The sequence below is a fragment of the Rhipicephalus sanguineus genome, chromosome 8 (assembly GCF_013339695.2).
Source record: "Rhipicephalus sanguineus isolate Rsan-2018 chromosome 8, BIME_Rsan_1.4, whole genome shotgun sequence".
Taxonomy (NCBI): domain Eukaryota; kingdom Metazoa; phylum Arthropoda; class Arachnida; order Ixodida; family Ixodidae; genus Rhipicephalus; species Rhipicephalus sanguineus.
In genome coordinates this window covers 7,597,321-7,619,848 of record NC_051183.1, presented here as the reverse complement: position 1 = coordinate 7,619,848, position 22,528 = coordinate 7,597,321, and the positions used below count along the sequence as shown (strand labels likewise).

The following is a 22,528-nucleotide window of genomic DNA, read 5'->3' as shown; positions in this document are numbered from 1 at the left end:
AGGCCTCCCTTGTCTGGAATTTCCCACCGTAAACTCTCCTCTTTGGTGCTCTTTTGCAAACACCCCTACACATTATGAATCATTTTCTCTTGAAGATTGGTAAAATGGAAAACATACTAGAAAGTCTTCTATGTAGCGGAAACATCTTACAGATCCAAGGCTACTTAGCTCATTGTGCAGTATTTCCTTAGCAAGAAAAATATCAGTGCTGGAGCTAAACAAGACCCGATGCATGTGCCAGGGTCCTGTAAAAACAATTTTCCCTGGAAGGAAACAAACAATGAATCAAGGCAGAGTCGTAACAAATTCAAGAATTCACAACCTGACTCATTCGGACTCAAGCTCACCAAATATTAATGACCCAGACTCACTCAGACCCAGACTCACGGCTAGCTGTCAGTCTGAGCGAGTCTGCCGACCTATGCACGCCAGTGTAGTCGTCGTGCCTGTAAAGCCCACCTTATGCACAGATCTACTAAATTTACACAATGACATCGATTTACCTCGTAATGCTTAGCTCAAAAGAGAAAAATCCAGCATAGGCTGCTGTTCGCTGATTGTTTCGCATGAAATCTATAGCACTTTCGTGCTATAGATTATATGCTATTAACATATCCATAGGAGCGTGCGCAGGGTGTCTACCGACCGGGAAAACCGGGAAATCTCAGGGATTTTGGGTAGTCTGGAAATTCTCAGGGAAAACTCAGGGAAAATTGTGCTCCCATCAGGGAAAATCCACAGTATCTTTATTGAAAGGCGACGAAAGTCGCGGTAGCGCTTGCTCGATATTTTGTGAACGCATTTTTCAAATCAAACGGCCGCTGCGGCTGCGGGGAAGTGGCACACCTTGATGCTGTCGTCGCCTTCGGAGCTGTGAAGTGGGAGAGAATCCGGCTAATGCGTGGCATGCGGGAACCATGAACCACGACACATCGTATCGCGCAATGTTGTCAGAATGTTCTGGGAGTACGCGGTGTAGTTCTGTAATCTTTCTCGCGCGTGCTGTGCGTTAGCGCCCGATATGGTGTTTTTGTTATCGCCGCGTGTCAAGTAACAAGCATGATTAGTTGTAGAAGCGGTAGCAGTAGATGTAACGAGCTTGAGTTATCTTGCAAGCGATCGCGCAGGAAGCGGATGTCTTCGACAAGGCTCGTATCTGGCAAGCCATCCCGATCGGCGAGAGAAAAGACGCTTGTTGGCTGTTATCGGAGAGCTCACTCGCTCTGATCCCGAGCTTCAAAGATGCTATTTAGGACTCCGTGAAGAATATAATAAATTTCCAGGCGAGAGCTAGCGTAACTAACGGGCCCATTCACAGCAAGTGAAAGCTTTTTTATTTCTTTTTTTCCCGATGAGGGCACTGCTGAAACAAGTTTTAGGCAGTCGACTGAAATTTTGGGGGGCTGCAGCTGGCAATTACCAGCCACACCACGTGGGTGTTTGCTACAAAGCCGAATTACAAAACTTTTTAGAGCCATGGCATAGCGGCGACCGAAATTCGCGACACCGGCACGGGTCCCACATACTCGATTCCGCGCGATGTCGGAAGACAGTAACGTTTCCACCGTAATCGGATGTGCCATAATTCAGGATGTTGCCGTGCTTTCATGCGATCTTAGCCCGCAGCTATATTGCTTTTTTTTTGCGATAGCAATTATATAGACACTCCGACGCGAATTTTTCGCCTTCGCCATGATATTCCCTATCAAGTCCAAATCGCGATTACATCACCCCGCGCGTCGCATGCTCCATGTGCGAGTGAAAGTGCGCGAGCGTTGCCGACGAACGGGGCTTAAGCAGAGATGAAACGAGCCGACCGTCTCATTCGCGCGATGGGCACATGGATAGGAGCCGGCGCGTTGGGAGGGGGGGGGGCTGTCTGCGTGAGTCCGACAGGAAGTGCGTACTTTGTACCATGCGGGCGTGGTCGCGTGCGCCGCGGTATCTTTAGTGGGGATCAGCAGACGGCTCATACCTTTGTAGGTGTTGTGCTCTAATTGCAAAACTTCCGTTGAAGCCATAGCAGTGGCAGATCCCTGCGGGGGGGGGGGGGGGGTGATAGCGGCGATCGCCCCCCCCCCAAGCCAGCCCCCGCCCCCTCTCTTCAGTGCCTGTCGTCCACCTCCTTTGTCAGGCTTGCTTGTCGAGTTTGCCCCCTTTGTCAGGTTGCTTTGCCTGCCATTGTCCAAAAGGGGTAAAGAGAATTTTGTCCCTGCTCTCTACCTCTCATTGCTCTACCCTTTCCTGCTTCCCTATGCACATTTCCAACGAAGGCTTCTTAGGCACCGCCATAATCCCCTCTGGGCTGTTGTAAATATGCGTGACCCACCAAAATGCACTGCTCAGCGTTGGCTTCAGCCTTTGTACCCCCCCCCCCCCATTATGTACCTGAATCCTCCCCTGAGCCATAGATCTCATAGATAGGGCACTTCTCTTAGTGCAGCGGCTGGGTTTCCTGAAGGAGCGAGCTGCTAGCCTATATTCATATAAAATTCCTCTTTGTTGCTATCGGATTTACTATTTTGCTCTCGCGGTGAAATTGACTCTTTTTTTCTAGCGTGGGATGGTTTTCAATGTTGTGCGTTCGTGGAGAGCAAATAGTTCGGTTGGGCAACATGATAGCAAAGGCGTTGCATTGCTCTGGGCAACGCGCGAGGATTTGACAACAACCCGCAGCAGCAGAACAAGCGCAATTCCACAGTGCATTAAACCCACATTTGTTTCGTCTTTACATGTGACACTCTGGCAAGGCATCTGTGATTGCTGCATCTCAGGCTCAACAAAATTGATTTTTTTTTCACGCAAAAAAATAAAAAAAAGTTTTTTCTTGTTGCCATATTAGTCAAGCATTCTTGTGGTCTTTTCAGTTTAAGATTAATCCTTCAGTAACTATGCCTTGTATGAAAGGTCGAATTTCAGTTTAACGAAGTTTCGATATAACAAAGTGAGTTGCCACTTTTACCAACTTCGCTATATTGAGGTTTATCTGTTCTATGTACTATTCAAATGGGATTAAGTCGTTTTCATTTTCTAAAATGCGTATTAGAGAGTGACATCACCGAGTGATATGGTCTCCACCCATCTTGACATAAAACAAAGTTCTGTTTCACTCAGGGAATTTCAGCAAAAACACTCAGGGAAAACCTGGAAAACTCAGGGAATTTAGAAATGTTAACTTGGTAGACACCCTGGTGCGGCGCGCAGTGGTTGCAGCCTCGCTTCTGGGAAAACTTAAAAGCTAGGTCTCTGCTTATCGTCACTGGATAGTATGACGGCAACACAACGCCGTGAGTTCTTTTATTCTCTTGTGGCCTTGATTGTACGTCATCCCTTTTAAATGCGAAGCATTTCTTAGCGAATCTTGGCACTTTGAGCGTTTCTATCTATCTATCTATCTATCTATCTATCTATCTATCTATCTATCTATCTATCTATCTATCTATCTATCTATCTATCTATCTATCTATCTATCTATCTATCTATCTATCTATCTATCTATCTATCTATCTATCTATCTATCTATCTATCTATCTATCTATCTATCTATCTATCTGCCTACATCTGGGTGCTCTCATGATCTCCTCCTTAACTTGGTGTAGGCCAAAATTGGCATGGGAGGGCAAGAAGCTTTGACGAATGTGACCGTCTGGTTACGAGATGAAAAACATGAAAATCCTGTCGCGCACGTCGTCAAACCCTTTCCTCCAGACACGTGTTGTACATACCCGTTTACCACGGGCCGCGGGTTTTTTTTTTTTTTCCACTCATACCTTTCTTTTTCTTCTTTTACCATACTCTTTTCACTCTCACTGTCCCTTTAATCCCTAATCCCCGTGAGTGTATCGGTTGAGGTGTCCTCACTTGAGAGACAGTTATCGTGCACTCCACACCCAATTTCCATTTTCATTTCCTTCTTCCTTTTAAGAATCACCTCCCCCCCCCCCCCCCCCCCCCCACGGGCCGCGGTGTACGGATATGCGCCACAGGTGATTGACAGTTTATATCTACCCAGGAACGGCGAGAACAGAGATTGGTAATTTAAATGCGAGGGCGTTAAGAAAAACCGACATCGGCAGCGTTGACCTGTCGAATGGAAAGAATAAAATTTAGGCTCCCCGCAGGAATCGAACCCAAGCAATCTTCATGGCAATCAGGTATTGTACCACAGAGCCACGCCAGGTCTATAAAGTGGTTTGTAAAAACAGCCTATGCAGGTGTAATGTCGATGGAACGTCAATTGTGGTTTTGGTGCTGACTGTCTAATATTGCAAGAAAGCAATAAACACTACATGTGCTATTTCTACGATACAGGCGTCATGTCGGGTTAACGTCTGTGGCTCCAGTGTTGATTCTGCATTATTAGCAGTCTAATAAACATTACATTTGTGTTCCTATGATTCAGCAAGGTATATTGAAGCATTGCTCGACCCCGGAGGAATACATAACTAAAGTTACGTATGATGTATACATGATTGCACCATAAAGTACACTTTGTTTCTATAATACTGACGTATGTACTCTAACGGGTGGGCTGACGTTACGTACCATAAGTTATCCTTTAAACGCTAGTGTTGTCGATGTGCCTGGTGAGCCCTCGATGTGGACACAGCTACTTCACTTACAAAAACACGTCGATCCACCGCGTAACACTTGGCTCAAAACCATAAAATACAGCATAGAAGTACTCGCTGACAGCTTCGCATGAAACCGATTTCCACAACGCGTGGGATCTGCCGAATTTTAACACGAAAGTGTTTTATGCCGAGGTCCACCATGGCTCCACTGACGCATTTCCGTCACGGATATGACGTTGTAATATATAAAGACTAACATTTGGCAAAGAAAAAAACGTCAGGCCTGCGCTGAAACCGCAGCACAGTCACAGCGAAAGCTGGAAGAGCGGTGTTTCTAGAGCCCGTTGTAAGCTCTCTTGGGGCTACTAATACAAGTACACTAGCAAGGCACCCACTACGCCATAAATCACAATTTTTGTGAGGTTGGGAAGCACCTAATAAGCTATTATTCGTCATTCTGCGGAGAAGCGAGGCACCAGCTACACGTCTGTAAGGCATTATGTGCACTTTGTTGACGTGACGACTGATGACGATGAAGAATTATGGCTCAGCCCTTTGTAATGGGTTGGAAGCTTTAAACGGCCCACCAGTTATGTAATTTGCATTGGGTGACGCCCGGTCGCTATTTCCCTCTCCCGTCATGCTGTATAACATACGTTGACGTGGGAGAGAGACGGGGGTGGGGGCGAAGAACTTTACTGAGACCCCGAGGAAATGGATCATGCGCTTATGGGCTTCCTTGGCAACCAATACAAGTGCACTTGCGAGGAACCCACTACGCTATAAATCATTGTAATTTTAGTGAGACCCCGAGGAAATGGATCATGCGCTTATGGGCCTCCTTGGCAACCAATACAAGTGCACTTGCGAGGAACCCACTACGCTATAAATCATTGTAATTTTACTGAGACCCCGAGCAAATGGATCATGCACTTATGGGCTTCCTTGGCAACCAATACAAGTGCACTTGCGAGGAACCCACTACGCTGTAAATCATTGTAATTTTTGAGAAGTAGGGCAGCAGGCACTGTGCCATTTTTCGTCATTCTACGGAGAGCGTGGTACCTGCTAAACGCATGTAAGGCATTATGCGCACTTTGTTGATGCTGTGCCTCATGACGACGAAGAATTATGGCAGATCCCGTTGTAATGGGTTGGAAGCATTTAACAATCTACTCGTTGCGCAATTCGCATTGTGTGACGCCTGGTTACAGAATTCGCGTTGTGCGACGCGTGGTGCTTATTTTAATCTTCTGTCACGTTATACTGCATATGCTAATGTGGTTCCTTCCCGACATGAAGCCTGTCTAGGACCTTTTTGCAAAACTGTTTCAAGCACCGGCATGGCTCAGAGGTTGAATACTGGGCTCCCACGCAGAGGGCCCAGGTTCGAACCTCTTTCCATCCTGGAATTTTTTTTCTTATTTCGTTTTTTTTTCTTATTTCGAGCGATACTGGTTACGGACACCGGCGGCGGCGGCGGCGGCGGACAACTACGGCGCCAAAAACGGCCGGTGAAATGATCTCATAACAGCTTTCGCTGTAAAAACTAGTAGAAAGAGTTCCGTCGCCGGGAATTGAACTTACGACCCCTCGATCCCCAGTGCGAAACGACTCCGCCACAGACGGCCCGTTCTTCGTCATACTAACGGAATGCTATTTATATACACCATTTGCCGGTGGCAGTACTCCGAGATGTTTTCGTTATCACTAGCGAGGTGGCGCGAAGGGTGCGCTCTAAAAGCCGTCGCCCCATGCGTTGAGCTGAGCGTGCGCCTCTACAGGGCGTGGTCCCTCTTCGCGCGCGCTTATCTTGTCCGTCTTGCGCTCTCACGTTTGCGGTGAAGTTACAGAGAGCACGAAGGTCACTTCGCAGCGGCCGCTTTTGCGAAAGGAGCGCACTGCTCACAAACAAATAAGTTACAACTGTGACAGTTCGCGCTTATCCTGTGTATACTTGTGCGTTCGTTTCGTGCGTCCTCCTTTGTATTTGACCAGCGCGCTTTAACTGTCGAGCTGTGACAGTTGTTAGTACGCGCTCATCCTGTGTATGTTCGTTCCGTGCGTCCTTTCTACTAAGTTGCGCCACTGCATCTGCATGCAGTGGCGCAGCCAGGAGGTGGCACACAGCCCCCCCCCCCCTTTATTTTTTTCCCGTGGCATACATAGCACGAAATGCCACTCGACCACATCTGCCTGCCAGGCCCCCACTTCAGATCAAGGAGGTGCCCCCCCCCCCCCCGCCCCTCCCGAAAAAAATTCTTACGCCCCTGTCTGCAAGGCGCGTTTAAAAATGCGACAAAATACTTTTAGGGACAGTGGTACTGCTAAATGTCCGGCCACGCTTTGCATTGAACGCGCCTGCACCCAAAGCGCTTGGAAGGGATATGGCGGCGAGAGGTCACGTGATGCGACTAAGCGAATCGCGTCGGCGGCGGCGCGCGGAAAACAGATGCGATTGGCCGCGAGATCGAACGGAATCGGCACCTAGCGGCTTCTGGCTGAACCGCGTCTAGTGTGGATTGCTCCGTGCGTCGTCTGCTAGCCCCGTTGTGTTTGCATGTGCGCGTACGTCATGCAGGTCCTCAAAAGGCGGTTTGTTCCGTTGCGTTAGTGCAACTTTAACCGCTCGTACGTATGCCTAACACGATGTAAAGAAGCATTTGGCCTTGATCGGCTGTATATGTACTGTAATAAGATCAGAGAGTGCGCTTGTCGAGAGTGCTGTGTGTGGTCGTCGTACCCTCCGTCCACGAGAGTCATATCAGTGTAGGTGCCGCTCTGTGGTTCAAGCGCATTGCAAAGTGCACTTGGCGTTGCCCTAAAGATGAGAAGTATTAAATCTCATGTGAATATAGCCTTTTAGCGTCTTGGTGGTAAAAAAAAAGGCTCGCATGTACTTGAGCGTTGTGGTTAGGTGTTGTTTATACGTTACGCGACGAGCTTTAGTTGTGTACGGTCCTGGTCTCACTAGAGAGAAATATTTCTATCGAGTCACGTCTGACACTTCGGTACTTAAATTGTCCCCTAAAAAGAACAGAAAATAAAATCACACGGAAATCGCAAAACTGAGTTGCCTTGCGAATTTTAACTTGTGGCGAAATTTATGCAAAAACACCCGTGTACATAGATTAAGGTGGGGTTAAAGAGCGCTGATGGTCAAAATTATTCCAAACGTCGTAGTTTACATTTATGTCGTAGTAATTTCACGCGAACACACATCTTTTTTTTCTTTACATTACCTTGAGCGTTTGTGTTGCGTTGTTTAGATTGACCCAAGGCAGCGGACATTATTCGCATGAAAAAACGTACTTTGGTCCCGTGAAATAACCGGACCTTTGTTCTGTTACTGTCGTGCAAGTAATCAATCGAAGAAATTTCCGTGCTGTACAGTTACCTTTGTGTACTGTTACTGGAATAAAAAACGCCAGGCCTGCGCTGAAACCGCAGCACAGTCACAGCGAAAGCTGGAAGAGCGGCGTTTCTAGAGCCCGTTAAGCTCTCTTGGGGTTACAATACAAGTACACTAGAAAGGTACCCACTACGCCATAAATCACAATTTTTGTAAAGTTGGGAAGCACCTAGTAAGCCATTATTCGTCATTCTGCGGAGAAGCGAGGCACCAGCTACACGTCTGTAAGGCATTATGTGCACTTTGTTGACGCGACGACTGATGACGATGAAGAATTATGGCTCAGCCCAGTGTAATGGGTTGGAATCTTTAAACGGCCCACCAGTTATGTAATTTGCATTGAGTGACGCCCGGTCGCTATTTCCCTCTCCCGTCATGCTGTATAACATACGTTGACGTGGGAGAGAGACGGGGGGGGGGGGGCGAAGAACTTTACTGAGACCCCTAGGAAATGGATCATGGGCTTATGGGCTTCCTTGGCAAGCAATACAAGTGCACTTGCGAGGAACCCACTACGCTATAAATCATTGTAATTAGACTGAGACCCCGAGGAAGTGGATCATGCGCTTATGGGCTTCCTTGGCAACCAATACAAGTGCACTTGCGAGGAACTCACTACGCTGTAAATCATTGTAATTTTTGAGAAGTAGGGCAGCAGGCACTGTGCCATTTTTCGTCATTCTACGGAGAGCGTTGGTACCTGCTAAACGCATGTAAGGCATTATGCGCACTTTGTTGATGCTGTGCCTGATGACGATGAAGAATTATGGCAGAGCCCTTTGTAATGGGTTCGAAGCATTCAACAACCTACTCGTTGCGCAATTCGCATTGTGTGACGCCTGGTTACAGAATTCGCGTTGTGCGACGCCTTGGTGCTTATTTTACTCTTCAACCACGCTATATTGCATATGCTAATGTGGTTCCTTCCCGACATGAAGCCTGTATAGGACCTTTTTGCAAAGCAGATTCAAGCACCGGCATGGCTCAGAGGTTGAATACTGGGCTCCCACGCAGAGGGCGCAGGTTCGAACCTCGTTCCATCCAGGAATTTTTTTCTTATTTCGTTTTTTTTTTCTAATTTCGAGCGATACTGGTTACGGACACCGGCGGCGGCGGCGGCGGCGGCGGACAACTACGGCGCCAAAAACGGCCGGTGAAATGATCTCATAACAGCTTTCGCTGTAAAACAAGCGTGTGCGTGTTAAACGTCTCCGTAGCGCTAAAGCGCTGTCAGCCACGTAGCTTTCCTCAGTAAACCTATCAACTGTCCTACATTTCATGGAGAACTGAATAAGAAATGCGAATGAATATTTGAGCACGCAGTGCACAAAGTGCTATTTCAACTAATCGTGCAGGAATACGGGCTTTTTTTTTGTTGAGGGGCATCCAAATGAACAAGAAGTAAATAGTTAATTCAATCGCGCTATATAGCAGTGCGTAGTAGATGGAACACAAGCTAAACATGTACAAATAAAACAACAAGAAATCGTCACCCATTGCGAAAACGCCGACTGTCGCCGAAGGCGAGCAACCCGTTCGTTGGCAGAATGCGCTTCTCTCACAAGTAATTGTAAAGTTTGGCGCGCTTCGTGCATTAATTCGGGAATGAAGAGCGCGCATATTACCACAAAGGTGCAGTCAACGCATTTTGTTTACCGGAAATCCGGTCACATCGCTCACAACGAAGCGCTGTTGTGCACGTTTGTATACGCGCCGACAACCGCCTATCCACACTAGTGCGGCGACGGTGCTGCCACCTGTAGTCCGATCTCGCGGCGAATACTCTGAAATTTTTTCCAGTGACTCTAAGGCGCGCGAGAGGGCAACGCCACCTAGACAAACGAATTTTGTCTAGGTGGCGTTGCCCTCTCGCGTAGGAGAGGAGAGGGGAGGGGACGCGCATGCGCTGGCGCTCATCGCGGCGTTGCGCTGGAGAGAATTTCGGCATGTCGAGCCCTCGTTTCAGACGAGGAGTGGAGAGGGGGAGGGGAGAGAGTGAGTGGAGCAGGGGAGTGGACAGGGGGAGTGGAGAGGAGGCGTGTGGAGAGGGTTTGCGCATACGCAGTAAGGGTGGTCACGCCGCACACCACCACCACCACCGGTTCGAACTCCGCCATGAGATGCTTCGCATCTAATAAAAACACGACAACCAGACAGCCTTCTTCAACTGTACGTATCTATCGTGAATTTCTGGTTTGGGACCACTATGCTGATGTTCCTACACGAAATAAACTATTCTACAGTGATTGGTGTCTTTCCACAACACATAGTGCAAGCTAACCTAAGAAACCCTACATCATATAGTCGAGAAATGTATTGTAGATATGTTTTCGTGACCGATGCGGATCACTTTAGGGCACGGAGGAAGAAACATTTAGGAGGCGCAACTCCGCTACTTGAGGCGACCAGATAACGTCACATTGCCGGAGAGCCACTTCGTGCTGGCGGCGTCTAGCGGCACGCAAGGGAAATGCCGCCGTTTCGATTTCCAAGGGGCCAGGCGCGTGGCCCCTGCTCCGCCGCAGTCACGGAGCGCGTTCGTTTCTTGCTCAACCTTTTCCCTGCAAGACATGCGCCCGCTTGAGCAGGTTTCAGCAAACTACCTGCGTCCCATCTCAGGCTAGCAAATGCCGAAGAAGAGCCGCAGCGTTATTACAGCCACGGTCACCACATGAAAAAAAAGTGCTACTGAGAAGGCAATCCACAAAGAAAATTTGCGTGCCCGCTGAAGCAAACACCGCTGTCGTCTGCTCACGAACGCTGCTAAAGAGAACGCGCGCGGGCGTGCTCGCCCGGCCAGTAGCGCTTCTTTTTCTTTTTTGGAGGTTGCGGCTTCGCGCCGCAAGGCGCCGCCAATTGAAGTGCTTCCGTCGGCGCATGTTATCTTTGTATTTTTTGTGACGTTATCTGGACGCCCGCCGACGCCCGTTCTAATGGGAGTTTCGCCTCCTAAATATCTCTTCCTCCGTGCTTTAGGGGCGCGGGCTGTCGTTTCCTGTCATCTTCCGTCATCTCACGTCGTCGCTTGGCGTCACGGAGGCAAAACCAATAGCAAGGGAGCGGGAAAGAAAAGCGAAGGTGAGGAGGAGTGTTGTGAGGGTGAGAAGTAGGGAGAGGAGGAGGGTAAAGCATATCATAGCCATGAGTAGTACAATACAGCAAGGGGTGGGAAAGGGAAGTCAGGATGAGGGTAAGTGATGTGAGGAAAAGGGAAAGCGGGCTCCACTATATCACAAACGAGCTTTTGCTTTCCCGCCATGGGCGCCGAGCAGGCTGCACGTTTGGAGCGCCAGCGCTTGCTTTCCCGTGAACGCCAGAGTCGCCAGAGGGCAGGCAAATCGCTGTTCCGCCCTTCCTACAGCTTTAACGTTGAGTGCAGAGTTCTACAGCCATGCGAGTTGCGAACCTCCCCGTAGGGCCCATGTATCAAAATTCGGCTTTGCCCTTGGCCGAAATCGTGGGGGTCTGCTGATTGGGGCGTCATCTGTTGACGAAAAACAAACTAGTAAACGCTCGCGACGACGCCAGCGCTGCGTGCGGCGTTGCGCAGCTAGCGAGGAGCGGCCGCAAATACGGTGCCACGGCAATTTAGTGTTTTGTATTGCTGCACCCAGATGGCGCGACAATCTGCAGGGCCCCCAAAATCGGCCATGGGCATGTCCGGGTTTCGGAACGCAGTTTCGCAACCGGTAGTATTGAATAACTCTGAGTGCAACTACATGCATGTTTTTCTTGTGTTTTGCCCTCCTAAATTGTGAAACGTTTTGCGTGCTTTTTTATATGCATGTATCACTTTGTCACGCTGTTTGCGGTGTTGGATTTCGCGAGGAAGACGGGCCAGTGAAGTTGCCTCTATGCAGCTCTTATCCCGCGTAGCTTGATCACTACCCCATGTACATTATGGGTATGCGTGCCGAATAAGCTTAAGTCTTATATACAGCTATTTAAATTGAACTACCTTCACGTTTCATGACCTTGGGTGCAGGCATCACCAGGAAAGATGCTTTGCCTGTTTGTTTTTCCCCATCACATTGGCACGTATGTTTTTATATATGCAAACATATCTGTATACAAGTTAAAGTGCATTTGAGACGTACAGTACGTCGCGCTCAATATGATTTTCAACACGGGAGCGTGTGGCCTCACGAGTTTAAAGATTTCGCATTCCTTCCACTAGCCCTTATTTCTACAACTAAACGCTGTTCTCTCCCTGGGGAGTGTTCCCAAATAAGAAAATAATATTAGGTTACAGAAATGAAGCAAGTTGAAGCCGTGCGCATTCATTAAACTCGCGAGGCCACGCGCTCCCGTGTTGCAAGTCATATTGAGCGCGACTGTACATACTAGGATGTTACTGAAGAACACCTTAGCATAGCACGCAAAAATAATTCGTCATTACGGGCTTCGTGTCGCACAGTTGTTGAATGAAACAAAAAAGTTGTTTGCACACACAGAAGCGATACGCATTCTCTTTTCAGATCATGGGAGCTGTCATCACGTACACCGTCGTGTTGGTCCAAACGAACGAAAGCTACCTCCGGGGTTCCCTGGAGCACTGCACTAACAACACAGCCGTATAGAGAAAAGCATCCGAGATCTTTTCAAACCGCAACGTCGTCTCCTTGTCTTCTAATACTACATAAGCAAAACAAGAAATGACGGCCTTATATAATATACAAAGAACCCAACCTTAAAAAACATGAAAACATTTGGGAAATGACACACACACGAGCGCACACTTACACGCACAAACGCACACGCGCACAGAAAAATCTAGAGTTCAGTGCTTGTTTAAAACATAGACGTTTTCAACCAGGAGGGTGAGGAGGAAGAAATGGACGGAAGGACAGGGAGGCTAGCCAACAACAACAGTTCTACAGACTGGCTGGCTACCTTGTGCTGGGCAAGGAGGTGAGGGGAGTAAAAGGTGATAGCAGAGACGTTAAAGAAAGAAGAAAAGCGGGAAAAGAAACGCCGGAGCTGGCTAGCAAGCGCCACCACCTGGCGAACGCAGATTGAGTTCGTTCTGCATCTTCTTTCTTTCGTTCTTTATCTCTTTCCATATTGAACTCTCGCCTCCTAACCCTCACTTGTCTTTGCTACGCTATGGCCTGCCCTCTCTCCTCCCATTATCTTGCTAAACTCTACTATGCATTGCTATGCCATGCTGTGAGCTGCTTGGTGTGTAGCAAGGAGTCTCGGGGACCAATTAAACAGCTCCGCTATTAGAAAGGGAAACAGTATCCGTCTGTCGAGATGGTCAAGATGGCGTTAAAGATTTTACGCATCTTCAGACTGCCTTGTGCTGCACGATTCTGGTTAAAAAAAACAGTGAAACATTGACTAATGGGATTTCCATGTTCCGCGAGTGTCTTGGCAATCTACTTATTACGCATAAAGTTCATGTTAATAATCTCATCCGGTTTTTAGACATCAATGTAATTTTGACCGGCAGCCATTATTGTTATGAATATCACCCTCGTGAGAATAAGAAGCGACTTCCGCATACATCGGCACATTCTAAATTAGTCAAGCGTGCAATTGCTAAACACTTCTTTTTCTTATTCCATTGCGCAAATCCCACCGGATGCAAGACAGCTTCTCTAGACAAAACGAGCGGCTGCTGGATGCAGGCTACCCTGCTGACGTGCTCCTCTCAGTGGCGGAGAAGGCGTTACAAAGAGTTAAAGGATCGGGCAAGCTCGTGCAGGCACCGTCAAGACAGGAGAAAGTATCTGCGCCATGTATGCACGGGTTGTCCCACAACTTAAAGAAGGTGGCCACCAAGGTGGTAGTAGGCGTAGTTTTTTGCGCTCCACAAAAATTAAAAAGCTTTTCTATTACTTCCGACAGTTTTCGCGACAAACTCCGATGATGCGCGAAGAAGCACCAGCGCCATTTGGAGGCCTGTGCACAAGTCGTTGTTTATCACTTTCCATTCTCCTGCGGTAAGGTGTACATAGGGCAGACAGGCCTCAATGACAGGCTAAAGGAGTACTAGCAGTTACCGCGGCGGTCACGTGCATTGCAACGACTGCGGTTGTCCACCTCTGCTTAATGAATGTGTAGTTTTATGTACGAACAAATATACACAGGAGATAGATTGCAAAAGAAGGGGCCCACTGTGTCAGCGCCCCTCGATTAATATGAGCGCAAAGGAAATCGCATAACTGGATGATGCTGGCTTGCACTTTTGTTACAGTTTTTGCTGTCCCCATCTTTGGTATAGGTACAACACGATTAAAAAATAAGTCACTTGTGAGTAGCGCATGTCCTGTCCTCTTCCTTGGTACCTGTGTTTTCAGCGCTATGGCTCCATTGAATGTACCAAACCAGTCATCCGAAAAGTCTGCTTTCTTAGCCTCTATAAACCCTGTGTTCCGCTTTTAAATATCGTTGCAATTCAATCAAACAAATCATAGGAGAATTTTTCAGCAAAAAGCGGAGCCTATAGCTTTACTTTTTGGTGAAAATTACACCTAAAATAAGTTTTATGGAAATTTAACAAATCATCAAGTATAAAAACTCTTGATTAGCTAAGCCTATAGATAGCTTTACTTTTTTGGTTAAAAATACACCCACACCATATACTTAATCAACTTTTGATTAAACATCAAAACAATAAAAAAACATGAAAACAAATTTTTGTATAGGCTTATCGTTTGGCCGGAAATGGACCCCAAATTGATATCAAATTGCGACGAAAGCTAGGAAAATAATCAAGAAATAAAAGATTTCCAAATGCTATAGGCTTGCCATTTTGTCTCAAAATGGTCCCAAAATCGAATTCATCAAAACGCGATGAAACTAATAATATTAAATAATTTCCAAAGCTATTTCGTCCAAAAATAAACCAAAATTCACAAAGAAATTGTGAATCACGAAGAAACAAGGTCTACAAGAGACATAACAACACCACGAGCGCTCAAATTAGGCTGAATGCTATATTAAGAAAATGTTTGCATACATCATCCACGAATCAGACGAAAGCTGTCAAGAAATAAACCTCGTTTTCCGATTGTGATAGTCATGGCGTACTAACAGTACTTGCATAAAGGTTAATAAATACAATTGAATAATTTCGCGTCGAAGTTATCATGTGGCCTCTTCGAAAATGTGGTGTTACGGAAAAGAGCAGGCACAAAGTGGATATGGCTAGGGGGGCTGCTTGGCATCTCATGGCTAAAAAAAAAACAAAAAAACTTTGAGCGCAAATAAACGACGTGGGACCAAGAAAGATACAAACACCACAAGCGCTCACTCGCAACTAAATTTTATTACACGAAAGAACGTACATATATACGTTATGGCGGTTATTCAGGATATGGCGGTTATTCCGTATATACATAAGACATCGCACGGGCTAAAAAATGTTGGAAAGAGGTATGGGGTGAGCGTAATTTTTTCTGCACCGCAGAAGCTTGGGCGCATCTGCCCCATCGTGCACAGAAGGGCGCAGGGTTCTGTAGTGACAAGTGGAAAATGCATTCAAAAGCACGTGAATGCCTATGTAAGATGTGGTCTATCAAATCCCTTTTTCATGTGGTTGATACACCGGCCAGACCGGTCGATGTATCAACATCCGCCTTCGAGAACACAAAAATTCATTGAATAGCACGCCTTCATCTCATCTTGCCTCCCATTGTCAAACATGTAAATGCAAACCTTTGTTCGAAAGCGCCATTATTTTGTTTTGTCGCCCACAGCAGACCACGCGAAAAACTTCGGAGGCGTATCACATCACAATGAACGCGGCGATATGTGTTAGCCAACCATCCTTATGTTTACATGAAAAACAATCCAATTTTGTCAACAAACACTGAACACGTGCCTTGGGTTGTATGCCTGTAACTCCTTGTGACATGCGCGATGTGATGTATGTATATATGTACGTTCTTTCGTGTAATAAACTTTAGTTGCGAGTGAGCGCTTGTGGTGTGTGTATCTTCCTTGGTCCTACGTTGTTTATTTGCGCTCAAAGTTTTTCTTTAGTCAAAAAGGGGATGGCAGCAACTAATCTTGTGTGCGATTCCTTTTCATTGTAAGCAGTGCGAATGCACAGCTCTATTCCATATTGCGACGTTTATTTCAACAGGCGCATGCTAAACTCAAACGCGTAATCATTCATGCTTTATTTCCTTAAGCTAGAAGCAAGCATTTAGGGTGCCTTGATGCGCGTTTTGTTTCGGTACGCATTCGTTTCGGTACGCCATCAGTGTCACGGCACACACAGTGGGTATTGGCCTTGCTGCGTCCCGTCTGTAGTTAAACCAAGGCACAAGTAGGCTTCGCATGACAACGGACAAGAATTTACTTAATGCTCACACGTCAGCACGTCGACCAAAGGCGTGCAAGGCAGGGCGGGCAGGAAGCGAAAAGTAGGCGAGCAGCAACTCCAGGCAGCGTGTGGTTCTTGTTGGAGCCAGACGATCCACTCCCAGAGATGCGCGAAGGCGGCCAAATTTTAAAGGCACAGGATGGGCCACCCGCATCGCTAGTGCGCATCACGTGGTGCTATCATTTAGCCAGTCAGTGAGGGGGGGGGGGTAACTTCTACAACATATATATGCAGAATTCTGTCTGGGACGTTCCGTTGAAAGTAAGATATCGTCCTGTTTTAATGTGTCTCATCTAGTCCTTCTTTCTTCACTTCACAGAATTTCTTAGTTACGAACCATTGCAACTAGACGATTCCGAGATTCTTCTACACTGACATCGATTTCTTCAAAATGCCACGAAACTTTCACAAATAGAAAAGTTCAAAATTTCGAAAGCTCTTGCTCCAGCGGTCAAAAATTCAGACAGAATCTATTGCATCAGGATGCGACGCGATCGAAACCTTTAAAAACCTAGAATTGAGTCATTTCCGGAACTTGCTTTAGCATTCTAATCATAAATTACAAAAGAATTTGTTTGCGAAGCTTTGCACGCAAGCACAGCATTTCGTTTTCACGCATGCGCTACAGCAATCTGCAGAGCAACTTCTAAGCACCGATTCCTGCACCGTTGTTGTAGCCGAGACGGTAAAGCGTTCGGTTCACAAGCGGAGGGGCGTTGGTTCGAATCCTGCTGACAGCATCGCCAAAAAAAAAAAAAAAAGAAAGAAACGGAGCGGTTTGACGCAGTGATGCAGTTATCGTGGCTGAAACCCATCATGCAGATCAGAAACTGGTGGTTCGCATCGCACTGCAGCAAATGCTGAGCATAGCATGCTGACATCATTCAAGTGTAGGTGCTCGCATTGCCACGGCCACCATTGGAATTGTAAGCGTACTCTGCAATAAGGTCCTGACCGACCCTTAAACGCAGAAGAAAGGACGGCCAGGCATAAAAATCATGGTGGGAGATTTTTTCGTTTTTTTTTTTCGAACTGAATATTCATAAAAAAGAAGGACCCCCGGTTCGTGCACGGGCAGCTACCCTGTGCATGGGCAGCGATCCCCAGTGCCGGGTTCGATCCCCGGTACTGGGAATCGAACGCGGCACCTCCCGTACTGGAAGCTGACGCCCAAACGTTCCGCCACCAATTCGGTGAGGGTACCAGTGAAGAACGAACAAGATATAGGTTGCACGATAATTTACGACGAAACTTAAAAAGAATCGACTGAATGAAATAGAGGTCAACATCACTAGATTTAAGTGGGAGGGTCCTTCATTACAGTAACACGCCCTCTTACAGCAATCCCATCCATCAAGGATTCAGAGGGTTATTGCCTTACGTTTTTGGTTGCGACGCCCGCACCGGGATTCGAACCACCACCCTTTTCGTTACGAGCGCAACACCTTAGCCACAGGGCTATTGGAACTGCGATACGAACCACGCTTACAAGTTGGTTTGCACATTGTTGCACATCATAATCGTAAAAATAATGCTAGGGTATTTTGTCCAAGCCTCGGTAGGTATAGCATTTGAGAAAAATATTCGTATCATTGATGATGAAGGCTATAGTCTCTATTAACCTTCTATTTCTCCATTTCTAGGCATCCTTACAATTTGATAAAACGAATCATTGAAGAATTTTTGACCAAACAGCAGAGGCTATAGGCTTACTGGTTGGTGAACACTGGCCCTAAAATCTATTTTATGCAAATTCCACAAAACATTCATAAGTGAAAAAAACTCTAGATTACCTGAGCCTATAGCTTTACTTTTTTGGCCAAATATACACCCACACCATACATTTCATTAAATTTTAAGAGAACGTCGAAAACTAAGCAAAAACTTCCATAGCTTGCCGTTAACGTTGAAAAGTGTCCCAAAATCCAATTTGCCAGAATACGACCAAACAATGAAAAAATGAAAAATACAAGGTATCCAAAGGCCATGGGCTTGCCATTTGGGCTGAATATGGTCCCAGGGTCGAACGCATAAAAATCAATCAAAATATAGAAAATTGGGAAATGCAATATTTCCAAAGGCTATAGGCTTGCCATTTAGCTGAAAATGGCACCAAAGTCGAATACGTCAAGACCCGATCAATTTATGCAAAATCGAAAAATACAACATATTCAAACGCTATATAGGCTTGCCGTTTAGGTTAAATATGGTCCCAAAGTCGAATGCATCAAAACACGACCCAACTACGAAAAAGCACAAAATACAACATTTCTTACGGCTATAGGCTTGCCTTTTAGGTTGAAAATTGTCCCAAAATATATTTCATTACAATACGACCAAACTATCAAAAATCGAAAAATACAATATTTCTAAACCCTATAGGCTTGCCACTCGTGTCTAATATGGTCCCAAATCTCTTTCACCGGGATTTGACCAAACAATGAAAAATCGAAAAATACAACATTTCCAAAGGCTACATGATTACTATTTAGTCCGAAAATAGACAGAACTAGGCAGAGAACTTCTGCAGCACCAACAAGCAAGGACGAGAAGAGACAATTAAAATAGTACGAGAGCTAACGTCATTGAAAACTTTGTCTTTTTTTTTAGAAAAACGACGTATATATGTGTGCGCACATCATCCAAAAATCAGATGAAACATTTAAAGCAACCGACTTTGTTCTTCAATTGTGATAGCCACGGCGTACCGACAGTGCTTCGATAAACGTTAACTTAGTGGCCTTCAAGATTTTCACGCTCATAGTTATCATGCCGCGGCCGATAGGAAACCGTGGTGTTTTGGAAAATAGTAGCGGGCCGGTGACCACAAACACACTGCCTGTTATGAACTAATCTTGCGTGCGATTCTTTTTCATTGCAAACAGTGGCAATTCACTGCGTTTTTCCATAGCACGGCGCTACTTCAGCGGGCGCATGATAAGCTCTTACGCGTAATCATTGAGGCATACTTCCTTAAACTCGAAGCAATTAGTTGCTTTAGTACGCCATCCCTGTCACGGCAAACATTGTAAGTATTGAACTTGGTGCATCCCGTCCGTAGTTAAACCGAGGCACAAGTAGTATTCACATAACAACGCACAACAATTTATTTAACGCTCACACGTCAGCTCGCGACGACCGAAGGTGCGGCAGGGCAGCTAGGAAGATAGACGCAGGCGAACAGCAGCTCCAGGCAGCGTGTGGTTCTCGTTGGACCGATTCTATCCTCCAACTTGGATGCGCGAAGTCTGTCACATTTTAAGAAACAGGATGGGCCACGCGCATCGCCAATGAGCATCACGTGGTGCTATCAAGACAGCCAGTGAGGGCGTGGCACCTGCAACATGTATACCTCGCACTTCGTGATGAAACGTTCAGTAAAAACCATTGCAAAATGTTAACAGCGCATATATAGATCCGAAAAGGGACGGGACAAAGAAAGGCAAACGACGCTCTTTGTCTCTCTTGGTCCCGTTCCTTTCGAAACCTTCTATGCGCTGTTAATATTTTGCAGTTGATTCACACCAACCTGCACAAACGTCAACCCTTTCAAACTATGTGCAGTTCAGTTGTAGCCAGCGCTCGTCCTGTTCTCATGTGTCCGATCTGGTCCTTCTTTGTTCACACTGCAGAATTTCTTCGCTATGAACCAACTAGACAACTCCGAGATAATTCTACTTTAAACTCGATTTCTTCAAAATACGATAAAATTTTCCAAAATCCAGAAAGTCGATATTTCCAAACGCTTTAGGCTTACACTTTAGGTTAAAAACGCCCACAAGATCTGTTCCATCCGAATTCGACGAAACCTTAAAAACCTAGAAATGAAAATTGCTGGAGGCTACAGCGTTACATTTCTTTTCACAAATGACACCAGAGCTTACCTGTGAAGCTGTGCGTTTGCCCAAGGATGGACAGGCAAGCACCGCATTTCATTTTGACGTATGCGCTACTACACCTTGAGCGACATGAGTGCGCTACATGTGTGCATGCGATAATGTGCAGTGCAACTTCTAAGCACCGTTTCCTGTGCAGTTGTTGTAGCCGAGATGGTAGAGCGTTCGGTTCACAAGCGAAGGGTCGCTGGTTCGAATCCCGCTGACGGCATCGCCAAAGAAAAGGAGCAGTATGACGCAATGATGCGGTTGCCATGGCTGAAACCCACCATGCAGATCAGAAACTGGTGGTTCGCATCGCACTGCAGCAAATGCTGAGCATATATCATGCTGACATCATTCACCTGTAGGTGCTCGCATTGCCACGGCCAGCATTGGAATTGTAAGCGTACTCTGCAATAAGGTCCTGACCGACCCTTCAACGCAGAAGAAAAGACGGCGAGGCCATAAAAATTACGGTGGGTGATTTTTTCGTTTTTTTTTTCGAACTGAATATTTCATAAAAAAGAAGGACCCCCGGTTCGTGCACGGGCAGCTACCCTTGAGCCCGTGCAGCGGGTTGGGGATCCTCCAGGCGTCTTAAGCTCCGCACCACAGTGGCACTGTAAGACCACTACGAAGCCCGGCTGTACCCATTTGCAACCGCTGGGTGGGCGGCCGGCACTGGGGATCGAACCCGGCACCTCCCGTACTGGAAGCTGACGCCCAAGCGTTCCGCCACCAATTCGGTGAGGGTCACAGTGAAGAACGAGCAAGATATAGGTTGCACGATAATTTGCGACGAAACTTAAAAAGAATCGACTGAATGAAATAAAGGTCAACATCACTAGATTTAGGTGGGAGGGTCCTTCATTACAGGAACACGCCCTCTTACAGCAATCCCATCCATCAAGGATTCAGAGGGTTATTGCCTTAAGTTTTTCGTTGCGATGCCCGCACCGGGATTCGAACCACCACCCTTTTGGTTACGAGCGTAACACCTTAGCCACTGGGCTATTGGAACGGCGATACGAACCACGCTTACAAGTTGGTTTGCACATTGTTGCACATCATAATCGTAAAAATAATGCTAGGGTATTTTGTTAAGTCTCGGTAGGTATAGCACTTGAGAAAAATATTCGTGTCGTTGATGATGAAGGTCTCTATTACCCTCTATTTCTCCATTTTTAGGCATCTTTACAATTCGATAAAACGAATCATTGAACAATTTTTGACCAAACAGGAGAGCCTATAGGCTTACTGGTTGGTGAACACTAGCCCTCAAATCTATTTTATGTAAATTCTACAAAACATGCCCAAGTGAAAAAACTCTAGATTAGCTGAGCCTATAGCTTTATTTTTTTGTCTAAATATACACCCACATCATACATTTCATCAAATATTAAGAGAACATTGAAAACTAAACAAACATTTCCATAGGTTGCCGTTAAGGTTAAAAATGGTCCCAAAATCGAATTCGTCAAATACGAGCAAACACTGAAAAATTTAAAAATACCAGATACCCAAAGGCCATAGGCTTGCTATTTGGGCTGAATATGGTCCCTAAGTTGAACGCATTCAAAATAATCAAAATATAAAAAATCGGGAAATGCAACATTTCCAAAGGCTATAATGCTTGCCATTTAGGCTGAAAATAGCACCAAAGCCGAATGCATCAAAACCGCGATTAATCTATGCAAACTCGAAAAATACAAGATATCCGTGTAGGTTAAATATGGTCCCCAAGTAGAATGCATCAAAACACGACCTAACTACGAAAAAGCGCCAAACAACATTTCTAAAGGCCATAGGCTTGCCTTCTAGGTTGAAAATGGTCCCAAAATATATTTTATCACAATACGACCAAACTATCAAATATCGAAAAATACAATATTTCTAATTTCTGTACGCTTTCCGCTTAGGTCTAGTATGGTGCAAAAATCTGTTTCACCAGGATTTGACCAAACTGTGAAAAATCGAAATATACAGCATTTCCAAAGGCTATATGGTTGCTATTTAGTCCGAAAATAGACAGAACTAGGCAGAGAACTTCTTCAAGCACCAACAAACAAGAACGACAAGAGACAATTCAAAACGGTACGAGTGCTAACGTTGCTGAATACTTGGTTTGTCTTTTTTTTTTAAATATGAGGTATATATGTGTGCGCACACCATCCAAAAATCAGATGAAACATTTAAAACAACCAACTTCGTTCTTCAATTGTGATAGCCACGGTGAACTGACAGTATATTGATAAAGGTTAATTCAGTGACGTTCATGAATTTCGCGCTCAAAGTTATCATGCCACGGGCGGTACGAAAACGTGGT

General features: G+C 46.0%; 1 protein-coding gene across 1 annotated transcript in view; it reads left to right on the top strand.

Moving 5' to 3' along the window:
* The window catches only part of LOC119401277 (gustatory receptor 68a), a 53,105-nt gene extending 40,308 nt beyond the window's left edge, over positions 1 to 12,797 (top strand). Inside the window, exon 7 of the mRNA XM_037667967.2 lies at positions 12,465 to 12,797. Coding sequence (XP_037523895.1) covers positions 12,465 to 12,566 — 102 coding nt within the window. The 3' untranslated portion in view covers positions 12,567 to 12,797. The remainder of the gene's footprint in view (positions 1 to 12,464) is intronic.
* The last annotated feature ends 9,731 nt before the right edge of the window (positions 12,798 to 22,528 follow it).